This window comes from Bos indicus, chromosome 28 (assembly GCF_029378745.1).
Source record: "Bos indicus isolate NIAB-ARS_2022 breed Sahiwal x Tharparkar chromosome 28, NIAB-ARS_B.indTharparkar_mat_pri_1.0, whole genome shotgun sequence".
NCBI classification, from domain to species: domain Eukaryota; kingdom Metazoa; phylum Chordata; class Mammalia; order Artiodactyla; family Bovidae; genus Bos; species Bos indicus.
In genome coordinates, this window is record NC_091787.1 from 35,469,192 (window position 1) to 35,482,930 (window position 13,739).

Here is a 13,739-nt window from a genome sequence, read left to right on the forward strand (position 1 = left end):
GGATAAGACTTGACAATTAGGCTTTGTGGGGAGAGGAGAGCAAGGGTTCAGTTCAATTTCCATGCTGATCGATCTCTCAGTGGTGTGTGAACATCCTAGAATAAAGTGGGATGGGTGTTATTTATACAATAGAGAAGAGCTCAAGCTTTAGGGGCCCAGGTCCTGAGCTACAGGATCTTGCTTCAAAAAATTGCAATATAGAAAAGAGAAGACCTTTCCCTACATTTGAGGAAAGCTGACATCATAGATTCCATAACATACAAGGAGCATCAAAGCCCAGGAGCAGGTCAGCACATCCAATGAGATGGCGAAAAGGGAGGCTGGAGACCTGGGGTTGCTGATGTGGAGACCTAAGGGAAGGGTTGATGGAAGAAATAAGTCACAGGGAACTACAGGCAAGCAGAGATGCCAACAACTAGCCCACAGTCACCGGGAATGAGAGTTGCCCTGTGATGGTTACAACAGTGTATCAGCAGCTTGGGGATATGAACTGGCCACTAAGGCCACATCATGGAGAAACACTGTTTAGTGGAGAGATTAGGGCAATCAGTTAAGGGAGGATGGCTCCAATACTTTGGCCACCTGATGCAAAGAACTAACTCATTTGAAAAGACCTTGATGCTGGAAAATATTGAAGGCAGGAGGAAAATGGGACGACAGAGGATGAGATCATTGAATGCATCACCCATTCGATGGAAATGAGTTGAGTAAGCTCCGGGAATTGGTGATGGACAAGGAAGCCTGGCTCACTGCAGTCCATGGGGTCCAAGAGTTGGACACAACTTGAGCAACTGAACTGAACTGAGGGAAGCCTGGCATGCTGAAGTCCACGGGGTCACAAAGAGTCAGACACAACTTAACCACTGAACAACAACAATCCTATAAAAGGCAAGTGGGGGGCTGTCCTAGATGCAGCAGAAAGCAAAAGAGTGACCCCTGTTGGGTGGCAGCTCCCCCAGACACTGCCCCCCACAGGCTGTTGCCTCAGCAGCCCCTCTATCTGCCCCACTCCTGCTCAGACCTGCCAGGCAGCTCCCAGCTCTTTGCTAGTGTCTGAGCAGTCATGTTGAGATGAGAAGGAAGAGAAATGTGCACAGCGGGTGCTGTTTCTTGGACTCTGCAGAGGCAGGCTGCTTTAGCAAGAGCTCTAGATGATTGTGCAACTTGCTGGTCTTCTCTGGACCTTGGATTCCTGGACATCCATGAAACACAGACACTGACGCTGCCACTAAACTCTCAGGGCTGCAGTGAGGAACCCATGAGGTCCTGGGCTGAAGGTGCTCTTTGAACTCTAATGTGTGTTCAGTGCCATGAACATCAGCAGCAAATGTCCAGAACCCAGGTGGGGGCGAATTGACTGAGTCAACAAGCCAAAATTTGTCAATCTTTTCTCTGGAAACTGGTACTGGAACCTCAGGTTACAGCGCAGGTATAAATACTCAATATTGGCTGAGGAACTTCAATTTGTGTGGAGGTTCTGAAACCCTAGAGGACGCAACTGTGAGTGTCTCTGTCCTAGCCTCTCAACTTGCTTTCCTGTGTCCAGTGAGTATCTTCCTGCCTGAATGGGCACTTTATCCTACTGGTGCTGAGGAAGGCAGGGTCTGTACAGCTGTTCCAGTCTAGGAGGGTGAGTGTTGGAGGTGGGGCACAAGGTAATAATGGATGCTCTGCACTGTGTTCTTTTCGTTTGTGGGAGATGTGTTTCCTGGGCTGGGAGAAGGGGAGAGTTGGATGTGACATCCAACCAGATCTCTGATGCCATTGTCCCCATGGAAAATGCAATTCATCGTCCTTTTGGAAGGAGGCACTTCTCTGTCCAGAAAGCCCCTTCCCTCCCATTACCTCAGCCTGTTTGGCAATGCTCGGTCCTTTGCACAGGTCTCTTGGGCTTTCTTCCAGGTCTCTGCAACTCCCATGATTATTTTCCATGCTCTAAACATTACAGTTTCTCTCTGAGAGAAGAAGCCCAACACTGGGAGTGACCCACCTCCTGCACCCTGATCTCACTTAGCTCCTGAGGCCCTTTCTGATGGTAACCAGAAGCTCTATTGAACATCGGCTTTCCTCCTTTGAAGCCAGCTTCCCCCTGATGGCACCCGTCTCAACGTCCTCTCTACCAAGAGGCCCCTGTCCCAAGTCCTCTTAGGAGATCTGGGCAGGACTCTAGGTGTACCAGGAAGTTTCCTAGTGGAGCCCCAGAATAACAAATCCTGGAAAATAAGCAGTCATGCACCTTTCTGTGCTCAGGACAGACCTTACCAAGCATTATCCCTCTGGCTTTCTTTTCAGATAGCACTGCAGACTCCAGTACTAGCCTGTCCAGAGCAGCAAGTGAGAGGAAACAAGCCAGCATTGTAAGAGGTAAAGCAACCGACTTACTGGTATAAAAAGGGATAAAGAGGCCCAGAGAGGGAAGGGTCCCACTCGAGGGCCCTCAGTGAGTCCCTCCTGGTGTGACAATGGCCTCAGTGAGGCATTCTACATCCTGGCCACAGTGCCCTTGGCAGGGATGACAAGCCCAAAAGGGATGACCCAGACCATCTGAGAGTAGGTTCATGCTGCTGGCAGACCAGGTCAGAGGCCCAGCTGTCCACACATGTCCTCCCTGGCCAGACCTTATCCTAACTTTCCCTAAACTGCTTTTGGAGCTTGGTACTCTTGGCCCCAGAGGATGGGAGAGGAGATGGGGGAAGGGCTTCTCCTGACCTCCAGGAGCTGGGCCAGCCCTAAGCCTCATCCTTGGACCAAGAGCACCGCCTCTTTCTGTTCCTCTGCCTAGGACATGCTTCTCCTCCCTCTCTCCGTGCTGCTCCTGCTCACACAGCCCTGGAGATCCCTGGGAGCAGAAATGACAACCTTTTCTCAGAAAATACTGGCCAATGCCTGTACCCTGGTTATGTGTAGCCCCCTGGAGAGTGGCTTGCCTGGTCATGATGGACAAGATGGGAGAGAATGTCCCCATGGAGAGAAGGGGGATCCAGGTAGAGCTGGGACCATGGGCTTTCCCTGATGGGAAGGGGTGGGCACTGGAATTGTAACCAACCCCAAAACTCTGAATCTTCTGCTGTGGAAACCTTGAGGATGGTCTTCCCAAGAGGGGAGGGTTCCCCCAGATCTTCAGTCCGTCTAAAGCATGGCTTTACTGGTTGGCAAAGACTGGCTTGCCCAAGTCCTCATTTCCATAACCACCTGTCCTGATTCCTCCCCTAGGATCTTCTGACCCTAACAACCCCAAGAATGTACAAACAATCAGCGAGCGGCTGGTATTTGGAGTCCCCTGCTCCAGAACTCATTGGGCTTACCAAGTGGTGCTAGTGGTAAAAACCTGACTCCCAAAGAAGGAGATGTAAGAGATGCAGTTTCGATCCCTGGGTCAGAAAGATGCCCTGGAGGAGGGCATAGCAACCCTCTCCTGTATTCTTGCTTGGAGAATCCCGTGGACAGAGGAGCCTGGCGGGCTTTGGGCCACTGGGTTGCACACAACTGAAGTGACTTAGTACACTCATGTGGGAGACATAGGAGATGTGGGTTTTATCCCATGGTTGGGACAATCCCCTCAATAGAAAATGGCAACTCACTCTGTTATTGCCTGGAGAATATCATAGACAGAGGAATCTGTCAGGAATCCACAGAGTCAGATGTGACTGAGTACACACACTCCAAAACTTAACTTAACATTCGTATTATATGTTGCCTCTGCAGAATTTTAAATATTTTTGAACTGATGACAGTGTTGTAAGTTTCACTTTAATCATCTGTAGATGAGAATAATATCAACCACACAGTGACAAAGAATTGAGCCAAGGCTTCATTTTTTTGGTGGGTCTTCAAGATAAAGCTTTATCCTTCTGCTGTCCCAACCAGCTGAATTCTCCTGAGGTTTCCAAATGTATTGATTATTAAAGGAATTTTCTGGAAACACTGCCCCACAGGAGAATATCTGGTTTTTACTGGCAAGAACTGAGAATTTGATGAACCAGTGACAAGGACGAGGGGACCACCATGGCCCTGGGCCAGGGAGATGGGGGATCAACTGAGGTCTTTTATCTTTCTGGAGTTTGTGTTTTGATTGGAGAGGAAAGAAATGAACAACATTAAAGCTGAAAAGAACACATAACATCCCCAGGATTTGTAGGGTAAGAGACAAGTATCTTATCTATCTGTCTTTTAGAGAGAAAGTGGCTCCCAACATGAATTGGCTGGGGCTAGAGAAGGCCTCTAGAAGGCCTCCCCTCAGAGGAGGGGTGGTATTTAAGATGCCAGCTCTCTCTAGCTCCCCGAGGGGCCCTAAATTGAAAAATATCCCTTCTTCTACCTCCCTGCTCTCATGGCCACCATGGTTTATGCACAAGGATGGGCAACCTCGAATGCTCCCTTCTAAGGAGTGACTTGCTTCCAAGGTACCTGCTGCCCTCCCCAGCCAAGGTGGAGCCCAGGAGAGGCTCAGCCAGGGACCAGGTGTCTCTGCCTGAGCACAGTGCACCAGGGGGTCTGGGATGTGGGGCCCATCCTCTGGGCTCCCATTGATTACCTAGCGAGAATTGGAGCTAAGAGCAGGACCCAATGTCCCGCACAGAGGCTCTCAACACCCATCAAATACCCCAGTCTCCCTCCACCTGCACATTCTTGGCCCAGGCAAGCCTGGCCCTTCTTACCCTGGGGGAGTGGTTTCCAGATCTGAAATGTCACCTCTCCTCTCCAGGTCTCTGAATCCTCTTCAGCCTTGAAGTCCTGTTTCCTATGAGTACGTGTGTGTCCATGGGTTGGGTGGGGGTGCTGGGATGGGACGAGGGACATCTCATAAGCTGTTTTCTTCACTCATTACCTCATAGTTTAAACTTCAGTGACAAATTCCTTGCAGACCAGGACCTGGTGCTGACATTTACTTCCTGCTCAGTGCTAGGCAGAAAGCCATGTTCCACAGAGAGATTCTCAGTGAACAGAGAAATGAAATAATGAGGAAATGAACAAATAAGTGAATGAACAAGTTAATAGTAACTGACAGATTTCTTTTGTTGTCTTTTTGCACATGAATGCTTACTCATAACAGTCAAAAGATGGAAACAACCCAAGTGTCTATCAGCATTTATCCGCAGTGAATGAATAAAGAAAATGTATTGTATTCATACTATAGAACATTTCTCAGCCATAGCCCAGAATGAAGTACTGAGATGTGCTACAAATTGGATGAGCCTCAAGAATGTCACTTCTAGTTTAAAGAGGCAGACTCAAAGGGTCGTATATTGTATGTATTTATATAACATATCCAGAATAGCTAACAGAGACACGCAGCTGCATACAGGTAGCCAGGGCTTAGGAGGAGGCAGGGAGGGAGTATGGGTATTAGGTTTTCTTTGGGATTAATGAAATAGTCTTGAACTAAAGAGTAGTGGTAGTTGTACAATTATGTCAATGTTCTAAATGCCACTGATTTGTATACTTTAAATGATTAATTACAGGTAATTCCTGGAGGTCCAGTGGTTAGGATTCGGTGTTCTCACTGCCAGGCCTCAGGTTCAATCCCTGATTGTGGAACTGAGATACTGCAAGTACACCACAGTAAAAAAAAAAAAAAGTTATTTTTATATTATGTTAATTTCATCTCAGTGAAAAAGGAATAACCAAATTCACATAATTGAGTTTATAATTCTGGAATAAATAGGCATTTCTCTCTTTAGTCTTTGAATACAAATCTCTTATAATTTCAGACTTAGGCAGCCTTCTTAAGGTGATGTGATGTTTTTAAATGTTTGGTTATTTTTCCAAAGCAAATTAGTATATGGTCAGTAAATACAAAAAGATGAAAATTTAAATTGCCTGATTTGTGCCCCTTAGAAAGAACTGTTAACACTTGTCTATGCTCTTCTTGTGGTTTTTTCAATGTGTGTTTCATGTGCACATGCCTGACACATGCGTGGACATGTTGAAGAAACCAAATCATATTAAATAGTGTTTATAACTTACTTTTATCACTTAATAATGCACAACAATGTCATCTATCTTCCATAAATTTAAAAGCATGTTACATAGTTTTTTTCTCTTCTTTATATTAAATAGAATTGATCTATAATATATTAGAATCAGATGTACATCATAATGAATTCATATTTGCATATATTGTGAAATGATTGTCACAAAGTCATCAACACACACAGTTACGATTTGTGTGTGATGAGAGCTTTTAAGATCTGCTTGCTCTGCAATGTTCAAGCGTGCAACTCAGGATTACTAACTATACTAATTTCACTGTACATTGTATTCCTGGGACCCAATTGTTTTTTAACTGGACCCTTGTACTTTTTGAAGATTTCTGTCCATTGTGCCGACTTCTCAACCCCACCTCTAGCAACCACAAATCTGTTCTCTGTATTGTGAGTAAGTTGTTTTTGTTCGTCTGTTTTCTTAGATTTCACATGTAAGTGAGATCGTATGGTACCGCCCTTCCCTGTGACTTATTCCACTAAGCATAGTGCCTTCAAGGTTCACCAGTGTTGCTGCAAATAGCAAGATTTCATTCCCTTTTATGGCTGAATGATGTTCCATTATATACGCACCCTGCATTTTCTACATCCATTCATCCATCCACAGATACTTGGGCTCTGGGCTACATCCATGTCTGGGCTACCATAAATGATGCTGCAATTAACTTGGGGGTACATATATCTTTTCAGGTTAGTGTTTTCGTTTTCTTTAGTTAAATGCTCAGAAGGGGAATTGATGGATTCTACGGTAGCTCTAGTTTTAACTTTCTGAGAAACCTCCATGCTGTCTCCATAGTGGCTGTTCCATTTGCATCCCTACTGCACAAAGCTTTCCTTTTCTCTACTTCTCCAGCACTTCCTATTTGCTGTCTGATAATAGCCATTCTGAGAGGTGTGAGGTGACAGCTCATTGTGCTTTTGATGTTTATTTCTCTGGTGGTAAGTGTCAGGTGTCATTTCTGCCATAAACTTTGGTTCTGGGAAGGGGGGAGGGCAGGGAGTCCATGGTCCAGGGTAAAAGCTGACAGACTTAACTGCCATAAATACCGTGGCCTTGGGGCAGGGGCAGGTGCATTGTATGCAAAGCCAGGTGAGTCTTGGTTTGGATCTGCCTCCAATTCAGCAAGCCTGTTTCTTCCCTTGTAAAATGGAGATGTAGACACGCATTTCCTACGTCACCACTGGACCAGTCACCTGGAGAGGGAGTGTCTACACCCTACAGAACCCTGAAGGAATGCAAGGGCCCTGACCCTGCAGGCAGGTGGCTCCTCCTGGGCCAGGATCAGCTTTATGTCCCTCTCTTCTATGTCACAGGTTCACCAGGACCTGCAGGACGAGCAGGAAGGCCTGGATGGGTTGGCCCTATTGGGCCGAAAGGAGACAATGGCTTTGTTGGAGAACCTGGACCAAAGGGAGACACTGGGCCACGTGGTGAGCAGCTGGGCATGGAATGCAGGTGTCTGCAGATGGCGTGCTGCCGCTAGGCCATGGCAATAGGTGTACACAGATTCTACCCCAGGAAGAGGAAGGTCATTCTCAAGGTGGCACAGGGTTATCTCAGGGAAGACTGGAGCTCCTGGGGAGGGCGGAGAGTGAGGGCAACATCTTTAGGAGGAGGCTGCCTGTCTGACTTCTATTACAGCCCCATCTTTTATGCACTCATACTTCCAAAGAGATTCAGTGTCACTGACTGGGCTGGTCCTTTTTCCCAGGGCCTCCAGGTATGCCTGGACCAGCTGGAAGAGAAGGCCCCTCAGGGAAGCAGGGGAGCATGGGACCTCCAGGCACACCAGGCCCCAAAGGAGAGACTGGGCCCAAAGGTAGGTGGGTGGTATGTGGTGGGTGAGGGAGGGAGAAGGGAGGGGTGACGTTGGCAGGCCTGGTGGGGACCAGGGTACGTGCACAGTGCCTGGAAAGCCTGGAACCTCTGTGCCTGGTAGGCCTGGCTGGGCCTCTCCCCCATATTCTCACACTGAGTGAATTTCCTAGAGGAGACCAAGCAGTCAGGAGCAGTCTCCCAGGTCGCTCTTTTACCCAGAGCTGTGGGTGACAAGCTGCACTGCTGAAGAAATGGTACCTGCTGAGTGTACTCTCAGCCATGTTTCTCCAATGTGTTCCTTCCTTAGGAGGAGTGGGTGCCCCAGGCATACAGGGCTTCCCAGGCCCCTCGGGTCTCAAAGGAGAGAAAGGTGCCCCCGGGGAGACTGGAGCCCCTGGACATGCTGGGGTGACAGGTGAGCAATGGACGTGGGGCTGGGCTCATATTCCCCTGTGCCCACCACCGCCAGCCACCAGGTCAGAGCAGGGAGAGAACCAGTGTTGGGTTTTGGGAACTGTCTGTCTCCATGGAGAGGGTGGTGTGAGCAGCAGGGACTGTCTGTATTCAGGGAAGGCTGGTTGTTAGGTTATGGGACAGTCAGTGTATAGAGAGGATGCAAGAAGAGATTCCAGGCACAGAGGGACGTTTGTATGTGGGAGGGTGTACTCCTGGGGATATGACAGTCCATGTGTGGAGCTTGGTGGGGGGGGAGGGGGAGAGGGGGCATGAAAATGCTAAAATAAATGTTCAGCACTCACCCATTTCTCCTTATCTTATCCAGGGCCTTCTGGAGCCATAGGTCCACAGGGCCCTTCAGGTGCCAGGGGCCCCCCAGGACTGAAGGGGGACAGAGGTGATCCTGGAGAAACAGGAGCAAAGGGGGAGAGTGGGCTTGCAGGTAAGGAAGCCTTGGGAGCCCCATTAGGGTGTGGGGCAGGGAGGAGGCCTTATTCAGCTCAGCTCTCCTCTCAGGTAACCCATTTACAGGTGGGGGTCAAGCAGGTAAAGCTGACAGGGTGTATGGCAAGGTGGACTCTGGTCTTAGCCTCTGTGACTTGCTGGAGGACAACCTGAGCAGATTTTCTATCTGATCTTTGTGACAAGCCAACCTCCCTCTCCAGTTCATCAGATAACCTTGAACATCAAATAACTCAATAGACGGGAAATACTCAAGCTATGTGTATTCCTCTCCTACAACCTTACCACCCCCTGCAATGCAAAAGAAAGTGCTATCAGATTCCTAGAATTTGGAATTAAAATAACATCTGGTTCACTGTCAGTGAGGCACAGGGACCTGTTCAGGGGATATTGTTCCGAAGGGAACCGCAGGAAATCCCATGGATGCAGAAGCCAGCTAGGTCAGCAGAGGTAGGCTTTCTAGGCCTCTGTTCCACCTCCTTACCCCACCCCCAACTGGCATCTCCACCTGGACTCTCTTCCCTTGAGGCCTGGGCTCTGAGTGACTCCAGGCTGTTCTGGATCTGTCTTCACTTGGCCTCTCTCTCTCTTGCAGAGGTCAATGCTCTCAAGCAGCGGGTGACAATCTTAGATGGACATCTGCGACGCTTCCAAAATGCCTTCAGTCAGTATAAGAAAGGTGAGTTCCTGGACCTGACCCTAGCCAGGCCCTGAGTGAGGGCCTCAGACTTTGTCTAGGCTTGGCTTGTAGTTTGCTGGGCTGGCTCTATTTTGGACTTGCTGGGACCATGACTGGGACTGGACCTAGACCTGGGGCAGGAGCGGGTCTAAGGACAAGTTTGGGACAGAGCTGTTCCCCACGTGCTCCAGAAGCTCAAGTAGATGCACGGGACAAGGAGGAGGATGCGGTCCATGTCACCAGTTCAGCAGACCTTCACCACAGCCTACCCTGGGCAGGTTCCTAGGACAGACAAGGGGTCACCCAACCCAGGATGCATTTCTTCCCTCTGTGGGGCCATGTGTGCAAATGTCCAGAGAAGCAGCTGCACAGTCCATAGCAGCAGAGAATCCAGACATGGTCCTGAGAGTGAGGGTGGGATGATGCCTGTGGGGTTCAAGGCTGCTGGGCACCTGTCCTTGCTGTGTGGCCACCAAGTATCTTACCCTAAAGATGTCCCTGGGTCTGGAAGGAATAGGCTGCCTCCAGTCTCTGGCCAGTGCTAGACTCCCCCTGCACCTCTTGTGGAGTTAAAGCAGAGATTCTTCCCTAAGCCTGGATCCTAAGCAGGCAGAGGCCTCTTGGAGCACACACCTGAGTGCCTGTGCCTTTGGGACGCTCCATCAACTGCCCCTCCTGCGTCTCTGCTCTCCATGATGACAGTTTTGAATGCACATCACTTATCAAACCTCACTGATCTAAAAGAATTAGAGTTCTCTGAAGGAGCAGAGCATAAAGGGGCCTGACTGGGTGAGACACAGGGTTGGGTCCTAAGAACTCAAGCCAACTAAGTACTGAAGTAGTGGGATGAGAATTCTCAGCAGTTTATGTCTTCCTTCTTGCTCAATCATATTTACATGGCTGCCGTCTCTGGGGTTGCACAGAGTTAGACACGACTGAAGCTACTTAGCAGCAGCATCTACTTACTATCTCATCGCCTGGTAGCTCAGCTGGTAAAGAATCCGCCTACATTGCAGGAGACCTGGGTTTGATCTCTGGGTCGGGAATAGCCCCTGGAATGTAAATGGCAAACCACTCTGATATCCTAGCCTGGAAAATCTCATGGACAGAGGACCCTGGTGGGCTTCAGTCCATGGGGGTCAAAAAGAGTTGGGCACAACTTAAAAACTAACCCTTCATGCAGACTGATATAAACAAAGGTGAACTTGGGCATATGCGCTGGCCACCTGTGCGTACCTAAACACCATCACTCAGTCCACACCACCTACATACATGAACACACATGCAGACATAGGCACACCCATCCTGATGGACCTTGAGTCAGCCCATGTACCTTCAGATGGACACATGGATGTATTCAAGCATGCACACACATACCCACCCAGATGCATGGGACATAAACCAATCATGGCACACAAGCTTGCACTGACCTTGTCCAGGGCTGTCTTGGCGCTATCCTGACTACGTGTAAAATCTGGTCTCCAATTGCTTGTTGAAGAAATCAGAGGAAAAGGGCAGTGGGTCAGGGTGTAGCCTGGGTTCAGAACCAGTCCAGTGAGCCCTCCTAGGATCCCAGAAGATTTCCATGCAGACCCTGGAAGTCAGAGCGGTGTGGATGGGATGGAATAAAAAGAGATACTTAACATGTCACATAGGGGCTGCTGTTTTGCAGTGTACCTTTTCCTTAGAAATATGAGATTAGACTCTGAAAAGAGAAGTGACTTTCCCTTGTCACCTGGGCTGTCATTGCCAGGATAGGGCTGAACACATGACTTTCTGAAGCCCAGACAGGGCTCTCTCCAAAGCTGATCCCATCCTGCCCTCCCACCCCCGCATAGAGCTCTCAGATGCCATCATCGCCTGCTCAGTGGTCCAGGGAGGCTGACTGGCCATAGGTTCACCTGCGAGCATATGGAAGCCAACACTGGACTGCCCCCAGTGCAGAGGCCAGCACTTGGCTGCTCTCAGATGCACCCCTGTCCTCCCCTTTCTCCTCACCCCTTCACACAGCATAGAACTGCTCAGACAACTCCACATGCCCAGTCATCATGCAACGGTGAGAGTGAGCCACCTGGTTGGTGTTTTCCACACTCTCAGGAACTGCCCTGGACTGTACAGTGTCGTTTCTCTGCCAAAGTCCTTCCTATTTACACAGTAATTAAAATGCTGGATTCTCGTGAACAGCACGGGGAGGAACAGAAAGTGCATGTGGGAGCTTTAGTGTCACCTCCAACAGGGTCTGATCCTCATCTACATTTGAGAGTTGGGCGACTTTGGGCTTCTTGTGTAAGCCCCTGAGTTCCAGGGTCCTCACCTCTTGCATGATGGATGCTTGGGAGCTAAGTGCCTTGCTTTTGTTCTATCTGGTGCCCTGGTACCCTCGTGGGAGCTGGGGACTCCAGTTGAAGCACAAGGTCTAGCTGCTGCACATCCCCAGCCTGACTCTCCTCTTCCCCTAGCGGTGCTCTTCCCTGATGGCCAGGCTGTCGGGGAGAAGATCTTCAAGACAGCAGGTGCTGTAAAGTCATATTCAGATGCAGAGCAGCTCTGCAGAGAGGCTAAGGGACAGCTGGCCTCCCCACGCTCTTCAGCCGAGAACGAGGCCGTGACACAGATGGTCAGAGCCCAGGAAAAGAATGCTTACCTGAGCATGAATGACATCTCCACGGAGGGGAGGTTCACTTACCCCACTGGGGAAATACTGGTCTATTCCAACTGGGCCGATGGGGAGCCCAACAACAGTGATGAGGGACAACCAGAGAACTGTGTGGAAATCTTTCCTGATGGCAAGTGGAATGACGTACCCTGCAGTAAGCAACTCCTTGTGATCTGCGAGTTTTGAGCTCTCCCACCCACCCCAGGGAAGGGGCAGTGCCCAGAGCTGTGAGCTGCCAACATCCCAATAAAAAGGTGACCCTCTGCTGCTCAGGGCTTCCCCACTGAGCCACGGGATGAGGCCACCAGGCAGGCCTCCTATGGAACTCCTCCCTCAGAATAAAGTTTGAAACTGGCTTCACATCTGGAAGATTTCTCAAAAAAAAAAAAAAAGGGGGGGGGGGGCAGCCTGTGACTCAGGGGCAAGGGCTAAACGGAGGTCTCCAAGATGCCCCTTGTCAAAATCCAGTGTCTCCTCAACAAGACAGGTGTCTAGCCCTCCACCTCTGCCAAACGTGGACTGCATTTGACCCCACGGGTCACTGCTACCTCCTTCCCTTTCCTCTCCTGCCTTCAATCTTTTCATCCTTCAGCCTCTTTCACTCGTATCTCCTCTCCTGGAGTCCCACAGAGAGGAGCAGGTGCCTCAGCTCTGGCTCCCTTCTCTCCTTGCATTCACTCTAGGCTTGGGCTCATTCTCTCCCATGGTTTCAAATTCTTTCTATTGATGCCTCCCCCAGGTAGAGCCCTGTTCAGACCTCTCCTCATATCCCAGACTCCTCTCAGCAATGCAAGCTGTAGCCCTGGGGCTTGGAGGTCATCGTGGCTGCCTCTTGCTGGCAGGGAAGCACCAACTTCTCTGGCCAGGTTGAGTGGGCTTATACCCAGTAGACTCCCCTCACCCTTGACCACCAGGATTTCTTTCTTGACATTTCTTTCATGACAATGTGACTGTGGATGCCTCATCAGAGAATGTACCATCTGCACAGTCCTAATCCCTTCTAAAGTTTCAGGCAGAGAGGATGTCCAGCCATGTTCAGGTTCATCCCTCAACATCTTCCTGCCTTGAAGTTCAAGGGATGTTTGTCTCCTCTCTGCCTCAGAGATAATCTAGGCAAACCCTTCTCATTTTACAGACATAGAATCCAAGGCACTGAGAGGAAGGGAACCTGCATAGGTAGTGAGGTGGGAGACGGGGTGCCTCTGGGCTGGACCCCTGGTGTTTGTCAAGTCGAGTAAAATCAAGCTTTGTTCACACGTGGCACTCCAAGGACAAAGCTAGTGGCCAAAGCTGAGCTCTGCTAAAGCAAAGAGATAAGGAGCCCTCTTCTGAGTTCAACAAGGACTTCCCTGTCTACACATGCGCAGAAAGAGTTCTTGGGGGTCGAAAAGGGAGAGGCCCCGCCCCATAATAAGTGGACACGCACCCATAGGTCTCTGTGGTGGCATCTATCTTGGAAAACAGTTTCACATGCACCTTTTGAGGGTCTATGGACCAGTCAGGTGTGAAGAAATTAACAAGGTAATTGGCCAAAGGTAAACAATGATCTGGAAGGACTGTCCTATATAAGTTAATTTATGTCACATCTTTACTGCTCTCCCTCTCATTCAGGACTCCCGCACTCCACCACAGGTGTGTGTCTCTGCTTAGCTCTGACTTACTGCACTCCTCCTCCTCATTAGA

At 49.5% G+C, this 13,739-nt stretch overlaps 1 protein-coding gene and 1 long non-coding RNA gene across 5 annotated transcripts; both read left to right on the forward strand.

Moving 5' to 3' along the window:
- Positions 1-1,388: 1,388 nt before the first annotated feature.
- Positions 1,389-12,416, forward strand: LOC109553864 (conglutinin). Of its 4 annotated transcripts, none has more exons than XM_019954116.2 (9): positions 1,389-1,545; positions 2,293-2,364; positions 2,783-2,984; positions 7,299-7,415; positions 7,697-7,804; positions 8,111-8,218; positions 8,585-8,701; positions 9,317-9,400; positions 11,860-12,416. In XM_019954116.2, exons 3-9 carry the CDS (start codon positions 2,786-2,788, stop codon positions 12,240-12,242), a joined length of 1,116 nt encoding a protein of 371 aa, XP_019809675.2. In that variant the 5' UTR covers positions 1,389-1,545; positions 2,293-2,364; positions 2,783-2,785; the 3' UTR covers positions 12,243-12,416. The 4 variants fall into 4 exon arrangements, with proteins under 4 accessions (XP_019809675.2, XP_070638063.1, XP_070638062.1 ...); XM_070781962.1 differs by having other exon boundaries at positions 1,411-1,429; XM_070781961.1 differs by having other exon boundaries at positions 1,420-1,500.
- On the forward strand, positions 3,337-6,649 carry LOC139180363 (uncharacterized). The gene is made up of 2 exons (XR_011564634.1): positions 3,337-4,747; positions 5,463-6,649. It is a non-coding gene; the product is annotated as an uncharacterized lncRNA (long non-coding RNA).
- Positions 12,417-13,739: the final 1,323 nt, after the last annotated feature.

Bases quoted from the DNA above. Each gene is read 5' to 3' on its own strand.
- LOC109553864 (XM_019954116.2), top strand. From the start codon at position 2,786: ATGCTTCTCCTCCCTCTCTCCGTGCTGCTCCTGCTCACACAGCCCTGG. The intron at 2,985-7,298 runs GTAGAGCTGGGA...TCTATGTCACAG, and splicing joins TGGAGAGAAGGGGGATCCAG to GTTCACCAGGACCTGCAGGA. The intron at 7,805-8,110 runs GTAGGTGGGTGG...TTCCTTCCTTAG, and splicing joins AGGAGAGACTGGGCCCAAAG to GAGGAGTGGGTGCCCCAGGC.